This window comes from Desarmillaria tabescens (assembly GCF_030435595.1).
Source record: "Desarmillaria tabescens strain CCBAS 213 chromosome Unknown EV420scaffold_35, whole genome shotgun sequence".
NCBI classification, from domain to species: Eukaryota; Fungi; Basidiomycota; class Agaricomycetes; order Agaricales; family Physalacriaceae; genus Desarmillaria; species Desarmillaria tabescens.
Window position 1 is genome coordinate 483,739 of NW_026848334.1, and position 12,313 is coordinate 496,051.

General features: G+C 46.7%; 4 protein-coding genes and 1 pseudogene across 5 annotated transcripts; 4 read left to right on the forward strand and 1 right to left on the reverse strand.

Moving 5' to 3' along the window:
* On the forward strand, positions 1-1,668 carry EV420DRAFT_741427 (uncharacterized protein). Its single transcript, XM_060483297.1, has 2 exons — positions 1-1,011; positions 1,061-1,668. Exons 1-2 carry the CDS (start codon positions 246-248, stop codon positions 1,474-1,476), a joined length of 1,182 nt encoding a protein of 393 aa, XP_060327454.1. The 5' UTR covers positions 1-245; the 3' UTR covers positions 1,477-1,668.
* A 1,131-nt stretch (positions 1,669-2,799) lies between these two features.
* On the forward strand, positions 2,800-3,645 carry EV420DRAFT_1630611 (uncharacterized protein; the record flags this gene model as incomplete). Its single annotated transcript, XM_060476120.1, has 2 exons — positions 2,800-3,218; positions 3,267-3,645. The coding sequence occupies exons 1-2, from the start codon at positions 2,812-2,814 to the stop codon at positions 3,643-3,645; spliced, it is 786 nt and encodes a 261-aa protein (XP_060327455.1). The 5' UTR covers positions 2,800-2,811.
* Positions 3,646-3,847: 202 nt separating this feature from the next.
* Positions 3,848-5,729, forward strand: EV420DRAFT_1562538 (uncharacterized protein). The gene is made up of 3 exons (XM_060473900.1): positions 3,848-4,101; positions 4,163-4,938; positions 4,999-5,729. Exons 2-3 carry the CDS (start codon positions 4,176-4,178, stop codon positions 5,442-5,444), a joined length of 1,209 nt encoding a protein of 402 aa, XP_060327456.1. The 5' UTR covers positions 3,848-4,101; positions 4,163-4,175; the 3' UTR covers positions 5,445-5,729.
* Positions 5,730-6,250: 521 nt separating this feature from the next.
* EV420DRAFT_t197 lies at positions 6,251-6,395 on the reverse strand (annotated as a pseudogene). The gene has a single exon. The product of its transcript is annotated as a tRNA-OTHER (tRNA).
* Positions 6,396-10,445: 4,050 nt separating this feature from the next.
* Positions 10,446-12,194, forward strand: EV420DRAFT_1562552 (uncharacterized protein). Its single transcript, XM_060473901.1, has 8 exons — positions 10,446-10,531; positions 10,585-10,797; positions 10,847-11,051; positions 11,106-11,208; positions 11,265-11,418; positions 11,478-11,595; positions 11,654-11,728; positions 11,784-12,194. The coding sequence occupies exons 2-8, from the start codon at positions 10,757-10,759 to the stop codon at positions 12,096-12,098; spliced, it is 1,011 nt and encodes a 336-aa protein (XP_060327457.1). The 5' UTR covers positions 10,446-10,531; positions 10,585-10,756; the 3' UTR covers positions 12,099-12,194.
* Positions 12,195-12,313: the final 119 nt, after the last annotated feature.

Genomic DNA, 12,313 nt, shown 5'->3' on the forward strand with positions numbered 1-12,313 from the left:
CCTGTTCCGGAGTTCAGATGGGCGCGCTGAGCGCCGGGCACTGAGAAACCTTGTCCGCATGTGCTTAGTCTGGCTTGGCATACCTTTTATAAGCCTCCCAAGCCTCAAACCTAACCGCTGATTCATAATCCTCTCTAAGCACCAAGGCTTTTCGACATTCAGGAGAATTCCACTTCAAGTGCGCCATCCCAGTCTTCCGACGTTCTATTGTTATCTTCATTTTTAGGTATCTTAGGACCTGCTTAATGGTGCCTTTCCCTCAAGAAATTATCGACGCGATCATCGATGAAGTGCGGGATAGCTCCTCGTCCCCCTACCGCCACAGCAATCTATCCTGCTGCTCCCTTGTTTGCCATTCTTTCCTACCTCGATGCAGAAAGCACCTATTTTCCTCTATCACTTTGACCTCCGACAGGCAACACTCGTGGAATAAATTCCATGATCGTATCTTCAAGCTTTCTCCCGAGATCATGTCGATGATCCTCTCCGTTACATTGAGTTCGGGAGATGAGCATGATGGCGAAGAGGAGATCCTATACACTCTTCTCGCAGCTATGCACAATCTCCGGCACGTCAAACTGACCTCCGGTTTTCAAGGAAATGCAGCTCTCAGTGCGTTGAAATGCCATACAGATACCATCATATCGCTCCGGTTCACAGATGTTACATTCTGGGACTCTGAGGCATTTCTCGACTTCATTGCTGCGTTTCCTAACCTTCGCACCCTCGCGATTAAAGATTTGGATTATAAAAAAAGAGCCCTTGACAAGGTTTTGGGAGGTCAACGCGAGAGCCTCAAAAATCTGGAGACATTCTATTTCCACGCGTCTAGCTACACACGAATGACTTCATTTCGGGAGCTAGTCGATGAGGGAGATATTGTTCCTTCCCGCTCTTTGCGTCGGTGCGGCGTTAGTTTGTGGGACAGGGATGACATCTTGAGAGCGAAAACGATTTTGAATGACTCATTCAAAGCACTTGATGAACTTCATTTGATTTACAATACCCAAAGTATGTCCCACTACTCTGTTTACTTTGCCATTACGCTGATGACCAATAGTAAACTTTTGCGATATCCTCGATATCTTCGATTTCAACCTCCTTGATCTCCCGCGCCTTTCTATCACAACTTTCCTACCGCCAAACTTTCAATACACAGACGTAGACGAATTCGAGCAAGGAGTTGCGAGATGTGTTCTGGATGAACAGCTCGCACTCGAGGAGCTCACTCTGCGCGTCTATCCCAAGGAGAACTGCGCCACTCATAACCTATGGAAATTTTTGGACGCATCGCTTTCTGGTCCCCGTTTTCCACAATTTCGTCATCTGACGATCGAGTTGATCCACTCTGATCGTGGCCTTACGAATGACGGGATGATGCGGACTATCGGGAGGCAGTTTGTAGCGTTGAATGAGAGGGGCGGCGTCCAGATTAGTTGCCGCGGCTCTCTATCTGACTTCAATGATTCGGTTTGATATATATTTTGGCTCAACGCTAGCCATTCTTGCAACTCTCTTCGGAGGCTGTATTCTGATAAAAACTATGTTGCATTCGGGATTACATTTGACGCAAGATGAGACAAGCTATGATGCCCTTAGACCTGAACGTTAACCTTCAAACATGCCAAATAAGACTAGATTCCGTGTATTGCTAACTTTAACATGCGGAAGAGCAATCATCCACCTGTTTTTCGGACATTCCGTCAAGGCCATGTCCTCTAAAAAAAGGACACATTGTCGTAACCCAGAAGGAAACGGGCAACGAATGGATGCGGGTACAAACTGTTGGCATTAGCCGTAGTATAGTCTCTCACCTTCAGTGAGATAGCGGGTCCTATTAGTACTGATAGATCCCAACAGATGGAACCGTGCATAAACATCGTTAAGGAACACTGGCTGAGTCTCGTTCGACCCAGGATCCTAACGTTTCCTTACCTCTATACACCCGGACAATTGATGAAGCCGAAGAACATTCAGATAAGTATCCGAACGGTCCAGTTCTCCCAACGCGAGAAGAGCGCACTGTTAGTAATACACAGTGCTCCCGGAAAAACACTGTAGTCACCATGCCTTGAAACGAAATACCCTGCTATGAGCCATTGAGCCAGCCGGGAGCTGTGTCATGTCTCCTTTGCACCCGGAAAGATAAAGTGCAACTATATGATGTCTGATAGAAGGGGTGGAGCTGGAGCATGGGCGCTTCGCGCTTGCGTTTTGCCTGCGGCCATTGTCGTCATCGGCGTCGCGATGAAACTTGATAGATATTCAGTGGAAACATCTATGGGGACAGGTCCCATGGCCTTTTAGTTGCCTGCCTGAGCAATGAACGGGAGCAGTACATCTAGATGGGCGTAGTTGTCAAAAAGACTGACGATTTTGGAATCTGGGACTCGGGAGAAACGTGCATGGTGAAAGATTGAAGTCAGAAAAATTGGACGAGGAAGACCAGGAATTATAGTGAAAGGTCCGTGATTTTGGCCGTAGCTGCCATCTTGCTGTTCAACACTTTGCGTTGCAATCTCCTGATTGCTGCCCAAGGACGTCTCACGGATTTGAAGAAGTGCAAGGACTAATCAGACATATAAGAAAAATTATGGCAAGACGCGTCACCTAACATGGAGAACAAATTGCGCCAAAAGGGCAGACGGTGCCTCCCCGGCTGACAGTAATTACTGCTGCTAAGAAAGGAACTTGGTTGGAGAGCACGCCGTGGTATGCCGCGGCACAGTCATCACGTGCACAAATATGGTGGAGAAAGCATACCAGGCTCTCAGCTCATCGGAGTTCAAACACAGCTTCTTTGAAACCATCATGGCGAACATCATACGTTCCGCGAAATCTGGGAGCAACTGGACGATAAACGAGCTACTCGCTTACAACATCAATGTTCTAGACGAAGACGTGGCCACTTTTCTCGGCCACCCCAACTCGCCTGCACCCACGGTAGATCCTATCATTCTTGGCAATCCCGACACACCTCTTGGACCAATAATGAGATCCGCTCGACTCTTCTTCTGTTACTTAAAAGATGTTACGGAGCGATTTCCCCCAGGTGCACCAACGGAATCTGCTGTCCATGATTTCGCTTCGTATCTCCTTAGTTTGTTGCGCTATGATGAACCTGATCGTGTCATACATCAACAGGTGGAGATAGGCTTCATAATGTGTGGCATGCGTGTTGATGCTCAGCCGGACATCTGTGTTCTGGATAACGATGGGTATCTCCTTGTACAGCAAGACAAGGCATGTCGAACAGTGTGATCAAGAAAGCAATCACAACTCTCAACGGTTTTCAAGTATCACATGTCTGCCTACGATCCAGAGCCCCAGCTCATCGCAGGGGCAATTGCGGCGTTTTATGAGAATAACAGGCATCGCAGGCTGGTAGGACTCCCGGCCATGGAGGCCAAAGTATTCACAGCGATCACTTTGATGGGAACTACTCCGACCTTCTACAAGTTTCCCATCACGGCTGACCTCCTCCAATCTATTATGACTGCCCAGTTTCCCTCCCAGCAAACCGTTGTTCACAAGCTAATCCCTCCAGTTCCGGATATCGCCAAGTTTTTGGCAAACGGAATGCGACCTTTGGAGAATCGGCGCATCATTCTGCAGTGTTTTGAAGCCTTTAAGCAATTCGTTTAGTATTTATAAATCACGGTTGACTTCGACTTGAAGTAAAGCTCGATTGATATTAATGAGAATAGAATAATAATTCAAATTGATCCCCCCCTGCCGGTACCTGACGTGCTTATAATTTATTGATTGCCATCTACTGAAGTTGAACTGTTTCCGATTTTTACGTTGATTGATAAGGATCCTCAATTGTCTTTACTTGATGAGTATTTAATGCCTACCTTTCATTACTTCGGATTCTTCGGAAGATGCTAACCTGTCTACGTTTCATTTCCCCCCTTCCGGAGTTCAGATGGGCGAGCGCTAAGCACTACTAAGCAGGAATGTTCACAGGCTGCCTCATTTGGCATGGCTCGTCTTTTATAAGGCTTCCAAATCTTTGGCAGTCGTTGATTCAAATCCCCTCTTACCGCCGAGGCTTTGAGTCGAACATCTGCTGAGTATTCAGCCTCAAGTCCTCACTGGGTACTCCCTCACTCTCGGACCTTACCAAATTTCTGATGTTCTAGTGCATCTGCGCTTTCAGGCATTTACGTCCAATGGCGTTTATCCCTCAGGAGATCATTGACGCGATCATCGATGAGGTGCAAGACAGCTCCCCCTCCCCCTACTACCGTCACAGCAATCTATCCTGCTGCTCCCTTGTTTGCCGTTCTTTTCTCTACCGATGTAGAAAGCACCTCTTTTCTTCTATCGCCTTGACTTCCGAAGGACATCGCTCGTGGTATACATTCCATCGCGTCTTCAAACCTTCTCCCGAAATCTTGCCTATGATCTTCTCCATTGCATTGAGTTCGGGGAATGCGTACGACGCTGAAGAGGAGATCCTATACACTCTTCTCGCAGCTATGTGCAATCTCCGACATGTCAAACTGTCCTCTGGGTTTCAAGGAAATGCAGTTCTCAGTGCATTGAGATGTCATGCAAATACCATCATATCACTCCGATTCACAGATGTCACATTCCAGGACTCTGCGGCATTTCTCGACTTCATTACTGCGTTTCCTAACCTTTGCTTCCTCGCGATTAAGGATTTGGATTATCAAGAAAACATGAAAGGAGCTCAGGGACGTCAATGCGAGAGCTCCAGACGTCTGGAGACATTTCACTTCCACGCGTCCAGCTACACGCGAATGGCTTCGTTTCGGGAGCTGGTTGATCAGGGAGATATTGTCGCTTCCCACTCTTTGCGCCGGTGCGGCGTTAGTTTATGGAACCGAGACGACATCCTGAGGGCAAAAACGATCTTGAACGACTCACTCGAAACACTCGATAATCTTCATTTAATTTACAATACCCAGAGTATGCGCAATTTCTAGTCTGTTCACCTCGCAGTATACTGACAATCCCGTCGATAAACAGTAAAATTTTGTGATATCCTCGATATCTTTGATTTCAACCTCCTAAATCTTCCCAGTCTTTCCATCACGACCTTCCTACCGCCAAACTTTCGATACACGGATATGGATGAATTCGAGCAGGGGATCGGGAGATGCGTCCTCGACGAGCAACTCTCTCTCGAGGAGCTCACCTTGCGCCTTTATCCAAAGGAAAACTCCATGACCTTCGCCACTCATAGCCTATGGAAGGTGTTGGATGAATCTCTTTCAAGTCCCCTTTTTCCGCGATTCCGTCATCTGAAGATAGAGTTAATCTATTCTTACCCAAGTGGGTTTACGAGCGACGGGATGACACAGACTATCGGGAAACAGTTTACGGCGTTGAATGAGAGAGGCGATGTCCAGGTTAATTGCCGCTGCTCTTACGGCGACTTCGATGATAGTCTGTTTCGCGGTCTAGTATTATGAATATCGACATTATTTTTGGACCTGGAACCAGATTAAGGCTGCACTATGTTTGGGTTTGTATTTGACGCACATCATGTTGGTATCTGCGCAACAACGGGAGAACGGGTCTTGACACTAATTGAGAAACCAGAATGCTAAATATCCGAGACTGGGATATGATGCGTGCTGATGCTGGCATCCAGGCGGCGTAGGTTGAACTCAATTTACATATTTTAATAGGGTCTTTTCTTGGATAATTGTTGGTAGTTACTACACATGTGGAAGCGCAAACTTTGGTGCCACGACAGGTTTTTCACAAGGAATACAAAAAACCTTATCGAACTAGAAGGAACAGCCACAAATGAATGTGCTACAATTTATTGACATCAGACGTACTTAGACAAGTTGCATAGGAAAGGGGCTTACCTACAGCTAACTTCTCGAATCTCGAGAAGTTGGTATAGAGAGGCATCTTGACCGGACTCGGACTCGTCCTTGTCTGGCCATGAGAACCCGATATCTCTACACACTCGGGCGATTGATCATGACGAAAAGAACATATAAGTGTTCGACGTGTTCCCTACAGTGATAGGAATGCAGTGCATAGTACTCCCGGAAGAACAAGTTCATCAATAGCATACTTGGGGGGAAGCAGAGTCTCGGGAAGCCTAGCTATATTGCCCTTGAAACCCGAGAGATGAATGTAGATGGCTGTGGACGGGATGACATTATAATATTGTATGATTGAAGATGCGCTTGAAGGTGTCCCAAAAGCTATTTGCAGATATATAACTTAATTTATACAATGACGTTGAAAAAGGTTCCTGCGCCCGTCGCGAGCCTCGAACTCGCATCCTCAGAAGAGACATTCTCCCTCCGTGGGAAGACCAGCTCTTCAACAGCAACCGGTCTCCCCACGGGGAGAGAATCCGTTTATGTCTCTGATGCTCTACCCCGTTGAGCTAGACGGGCATGGTTATCTGTGAATGAACACGGGATTTATGTATGGAAGAAGCAAGGATGTCATGGGAAAAGATGCGAATCCCGCGTGATGAGATGAAGTAATGCAATCGATATGCTGTTGTGGTTTTAAGTGGTCAGCATAAAGTCTGAAGCTTCCGTCGCCATCTCCATCGTCGCAGCAGTAAGAGTCAGAAGTGCTACGCGGTGTCGATGTCTCTGAGGCTCTATCCCATAAATTCCATTGAACTAGGTGGGTATGGAATCGGGTGGATGAATTTGATGTATGTATTGGAATCACGGACGAAGTAAGGATGGCATGAAAATATATGTTGATTCTTGTGCAGTAGAAGAAAGTAGCGATAGCTGTCGTTGTCCATCATATTGACGGGGTTATGGCATAAGCATCACATCATGTTCATGGTCGACGATCAAGGTAATCTTGGAATCGTTTCGGATATCGCTGCATGCAGTACAGCCTTCCCAAACAATAAAGAAAGTTCGATTCATGTGGTTACTGATTCAGATTGGAGTACCTATGATTTGTCCTCTGATTAGAGTCTTTATCGAGGTCACGGTGAACCTGCTGCGGAACATAACTTGTGCGGGATCATGACAACGACGGAAGGGCGTCGCCATTTCCCACCAATACGCTAAGGACCATTCGAGTTGCCTGCAAGGTGTTGTGTTCTCGCATGAGAATAGTATCCATTTCAAAGGCTGAGGTATACGAAAGGCAAGAACGAAACTGCGGGTTGAAAATATGTTATCCCCCGAAATTTCCTATATTGATACTCGAGTTGGTGTCAAGTGGCTAGTACCCACAAAGGTGATAGCGGCGCCCTTCAACCCGGGAAAACAGTCGAGCATATCCGCTTTGAATTGCATACTCAGCACACAGCGGATGGCGCTCTGTAGACTGTCAAATGGGATGTACAATGCTTGATATATTCGTGGTACCGCTCATCTCCAGTGATCGCTATTTGAGTAGTAAACAATTAAACGGAGAAACAGAAACAGCACCAGAACGACCCAGAGATAGCTCCGAAGTGACAGAAGAAGTAGAAGTTGGCCGTATCGTAAGCATCTGGTACAGCGATAAGAAACGTGATGTACATTCGTTGCTTGTAGAAATCAGTACCAACGAAACAAGCAGGACCGGATTTCTCAAACTAATTACGCATAGCATTGATAGCAAGTAAAGTGGAGAAGTCTTGAATATCGGAGATCTCCACGCGGGTCTCCACCAAGACACGGCCGCCTTCTTCCTCAGGAAACCATTCAGGAAAGATATACTCGCCTCCCCCATGAGGAAAAATAGCGAACATTCCTGCCTTTTGAAATTATGTGCGTGCTTGTCAGCAATTGGGATCTATGTCGCAGGAAACAGCAGACGTACCTTCAAATGCGCTGTATATATTCAATAAATGAGCTACGGCACCATGTTCTGATGGGTTAAAGCTCTGAAATTTAACCCCCTTTGCTGCGAGAGAATTTCTTCCAATTTCATTTCGAGCGCTAATGGCAAGCTCTTCGGGACAAGGGTGCGAGGAAAATTGTACGCCCCAAGTAGAGCAATGTCACAGGATGAGACAGCTGGCGAAAGCATATCAAGTGACATGATAAAGTCTACTATGGTAGATAGTAGATACATCGCCTGGCTAATCCTTCGTCGAAGTCTTCGGAGGGTATTGACGAAGCTGCCGACATCGTGTTCCTATGGAATATTGCTCATGCGTACAGTGTGGTAGACAGACGCAGATTCGAGGATAATGACGATCCGGGAGAACGAACGACTAATTCCTGCTACGTTAGTAGTAGGTCTTAACGAGGAATCATGGTAGCCGAAATTTTAAGCCGGGGCCGTCCCGAATGTCACGAGGAATTCTAAATATGGAAATTTAACGCGAGAATGTAGAAATAAATTTCCTTGAAAGTCAGGAATTCGGTGTGGCTGTTGCTTTGTCTGTCACTGCTTATATGTTACTCTTTGTTACTATCACGCTCTCCGCGGAATTGCTCGGCCGAACTTCCATTCAGTTCGGAATTCCCACCCGAGATTCTGGGAGAAAATGCGAGCTGGTGGTGGCAGAAGCCACCACCGAGCGAGTCTTTTTCAACCAGGTCATAGGTAAAATGAGATTTCTTACTGGAGAATTTCTGGAATTATAATCGCAAGGAGTTAGGCGTTCTGAGAGAAAATGCGAGCTGGTAGCGGCGGCAGCCGCCACCGAGCGAGCCGTTTTCGATCAGCACTATCCAGCTGCTGCTGAGATGACTTGTTGATGCAGAATTGAGTAAAAGCTTCATAGGCAGCCCTCTCAATCATTGTATCAGTGTGCACTGCTTAGTTTCTGCTAGATGTTTTCCTTTAGATCAGTTCAAAGTTGATACATTTGCATTTGTATTTTCAAGAAGATTAGCAGTAGATAAACGTAGCAGGCTCTGCCCCTGATGTGGACCTTGACAAGCTTTATGTGGTAGTATGAAGCACAAATGAAGCAACCCGGCATCGCAAAGTGAACGCGGCGCCGAAATCCGGCTCAGTTCTGCCGGCATGCCTTAACGACGGAGCCCAAATATAACATGGGCTTAAATTTTTTCTAGCAGTTCCAAAGGGGACTGGCGTTTGCATAGCTGATCTCCTTGTGCTGTTACCCTGTGGAAGGCGGTTCGACGGGACCTCATCCTCTCAAATATGCTAATCTCAGATACACCTTGGTGGGAGCTTCCCGTCCTCCGAATCTGTCCAGATTTCTTATTGGAGGTGCTTATCACAGGAAACGGTGTTGGTCTGAAGCCAAGCGTCTTCCAAGAATTCTTGAAGAATTAAGATTACACCTCCATGTCGTGGAGCTCGTCGATACTAGCATTTTCGAATGATATAGCCATAGTATGGACGCGTCAAGGTCATCCACGCCGTGCCCCAGGGTCTAGTGGTGGATGATAGAGAACGTAGTGATACCCAAGAATGACGGTGTTGTTGTCACCGTGGCGCCTCGAAATCAAGGAGAGAAACTGCGAATTGTGCGGCCAGCGATGAACACCTTTGGTCTCGAGTACACGCAAAAATGGATATATGTGCTCATTCTAACCTCGAAGTGGGTGATTCTTCCATCGGAAATCGCTTCCATACTTAATAGCGTCGTATAGCTTGATATTTAGTAAAAGGACAGTGGATCATAGTGGCACCGCTTGCGACAAAGGTAGGTAAATCATAGAATATCCAGGCCACCATTATTCTAACTGTCATTGAAGATTACAAGTGCCTGGATATAATTATACCAACGTCTAGACTTGTTGGCTCGTGGCACGAGCGCGGTAATTCAATTCAAGTCGAGCTTCGAGAATATTTCAGCTTGCCTCACCTGGTATGGACGAGAGCTAATATCCTTGCATAGGGCCGGTATTAGAAATATCACTCCTTGTCATCTAAAACCTTTTTTTGCGTGAAAGAGGTACTGGAAGATTCGCAGAACTGTTCCTGTGCTGGCCATTCTTTGATCGCTTCGTAATAACAGCGACTCCAGACTAGACGTATATCCGGCTGCTAGTCATCATGAGTAAAGTCTCTCGTCTTCCAGATGGGCACCGTTTCACTGCGTTCATCAAAGTGATCAAGAATAGAAAGTACAGCATATCTCAGATCAACGAAATTACCTCTACTTGCCGATCTCAACGTAATGCACGCATGACAGATTCCTACATGCACTATCGGGCCTTTTTCCGACGACCTTGCACTCGACCATCCGGAAAAAGGCCAAGGTTAGAGGACAGAACTTTTTCCTCCCTCTGCTATTGCTATCCACATCAGGACAACCCCAAGGACTTATGCTATGATATATGCGTGCGTATGCTCGAAGATCAGAAGATCAGATATTCGCGAATCACGGAAATGACACGGCCGTTCTTCACAATCCACGATAACAATGCTTCTATAGCTGTGTTACATACTACAGATATACCTTTGGGAGGGTTCTCAAAAACAACATCCACACAACAACAGGGTATGCAAGTTTCAAACTACATGAACTTCACATACTGAAGTCCGCCGAGGCTGTAGGGCCCATCACTGACATCGGTCATTCAGTAATTATGCTGTACACTTATTGTTGGGTCAGGCGTCTAACTTGTCCTTCATTCCACCTGCCAGAGCTTCTGTCATGAAGAGGCGATCCGCTTTAAAGAAGGCTACCTACAGCTTTCCACTGCAAGAGGCTCCCTACCTCCGCGTAGCTTGCTAATAGTGTGTCAAGATGTCGCTATCGCTTGCCGAAGCGTACTTCATCGCTCTTGGATGCGAAGTCTTCTTGCATGGTGCGTTCTCGCCAATCGCATCCATATGAGAAGCCTTCATAAAGGAATATCCAGGAATGTACACCGCTCTCTGGCTAGTATCGATGTATCTGCTACTGTGGGTTCCACACATGTATTTCGTGCTTACATTGATAATTCCGTCGTAGGTTCAAAAGAAAGAGAACCGCTGTCATTGTCGTGATGACCGTGCTGAACATCGTGATGTGGGTAGTAGCGACCTCACATATGGCGATCAGCTTCGAACAGAACTTCCACGCGTTTCTCTATCGACACGCTGCAGATGACCCCACAGTCTGGGAAGACAACGCTTCACCGAATATATATTCTCAAATTTCGCTGGAAGCTGTCAATGTATGCCTCGTTATGCTATCTTACCCGAGCCCATTAAAAGCGAATACTTCGTAGATCATTATCGGGGATGGAATTGTCATATGGAGGGCCTGGATATTGTGGGGTCGGAAATGGTGGGTTATCTTTACGTCTGGTACCCTTCTCACGGGGACACTTGGTGAGCACAAAGCCACAGCTCTTCGCCTACTATGTGGCCCTAACGATAGAACCAAGCTGCTGCTGTCGGTATAATCCGGGCATACACCAGGGCTCCCCCAGGGATTACTGTCTTCGATAATCCCACTCTAAGCACTTGGGCCATCACGTTCATCAGCTCGACGCTGACAACAAACCTCTGGGCGACATCGCTCGTTGCATACCGCACATGGTGTGTGTTCGAATGTCACCGCAGCTGCCGAAGTTTATGTTCACATCACTTGCGTCAAGGTCACACAATAAGTTTATCCGATCTGTTACGGGCGAGACGCTCATGACAAGATTCCGAAGGCAAAATGGTATCCTCGCTATTCTAATTGAATCTGGCGTCTTCTATTCTTGTACTTGGGTACGTGCATTTAATTTGTTCGGACTTTGGGGTCGACCGATTCGAGTAAATCAATCAGTTTGTAGCTATCATCACTTACGCGTGCGGGACCAACGGCATCTACCCTGTGATAGATATTCTATCGCAGTTGACGGTACGACCGTGTCCATATTTCCCCTCATCTCGTGCCTAACCACATTTGTCGATAGGCTATCTATCCCACGCTGATCATCACTCTCGTGTGCTTGCGATCAACGCTAGACGTAGCCATCCAGACGTTCCAGCAAACGACACATGAATGGGCGGTAAGGGCGGCGGTCCGAAGCCCTGATGATATCCTCACGACGGCGTCGTATCCCCTCAATACTTTGAGGATAGGTGTACAGACGAGGACGGACTCTTCTGGTCCAGATCAGCTGGACTCTACTAGGAGCATCGTTGAAGGGAGCAGTACAATCAGTGACAAGCCCCGGCGTATATCGTATGATGGCCTTAGAACTGATGATAAGTTTGATGCGGTATGACATTGCGAGACAGGCAATTGAAAAGTTAGGTCTATGATGTTGTAATATCAATATTTATTATTGTAACAATGAACGCCCTGCTTGTCATCGAACGGACTTTTTTTCGAAGGTGTGGTAAACACAGACAGTATGAGTTGCGGCAGCTTCGAACACCTTCTCGAAGAATATGCTAAGACAATTCTTTCAGGGTTGGTGTCGGGACCATCAGAAGCTTG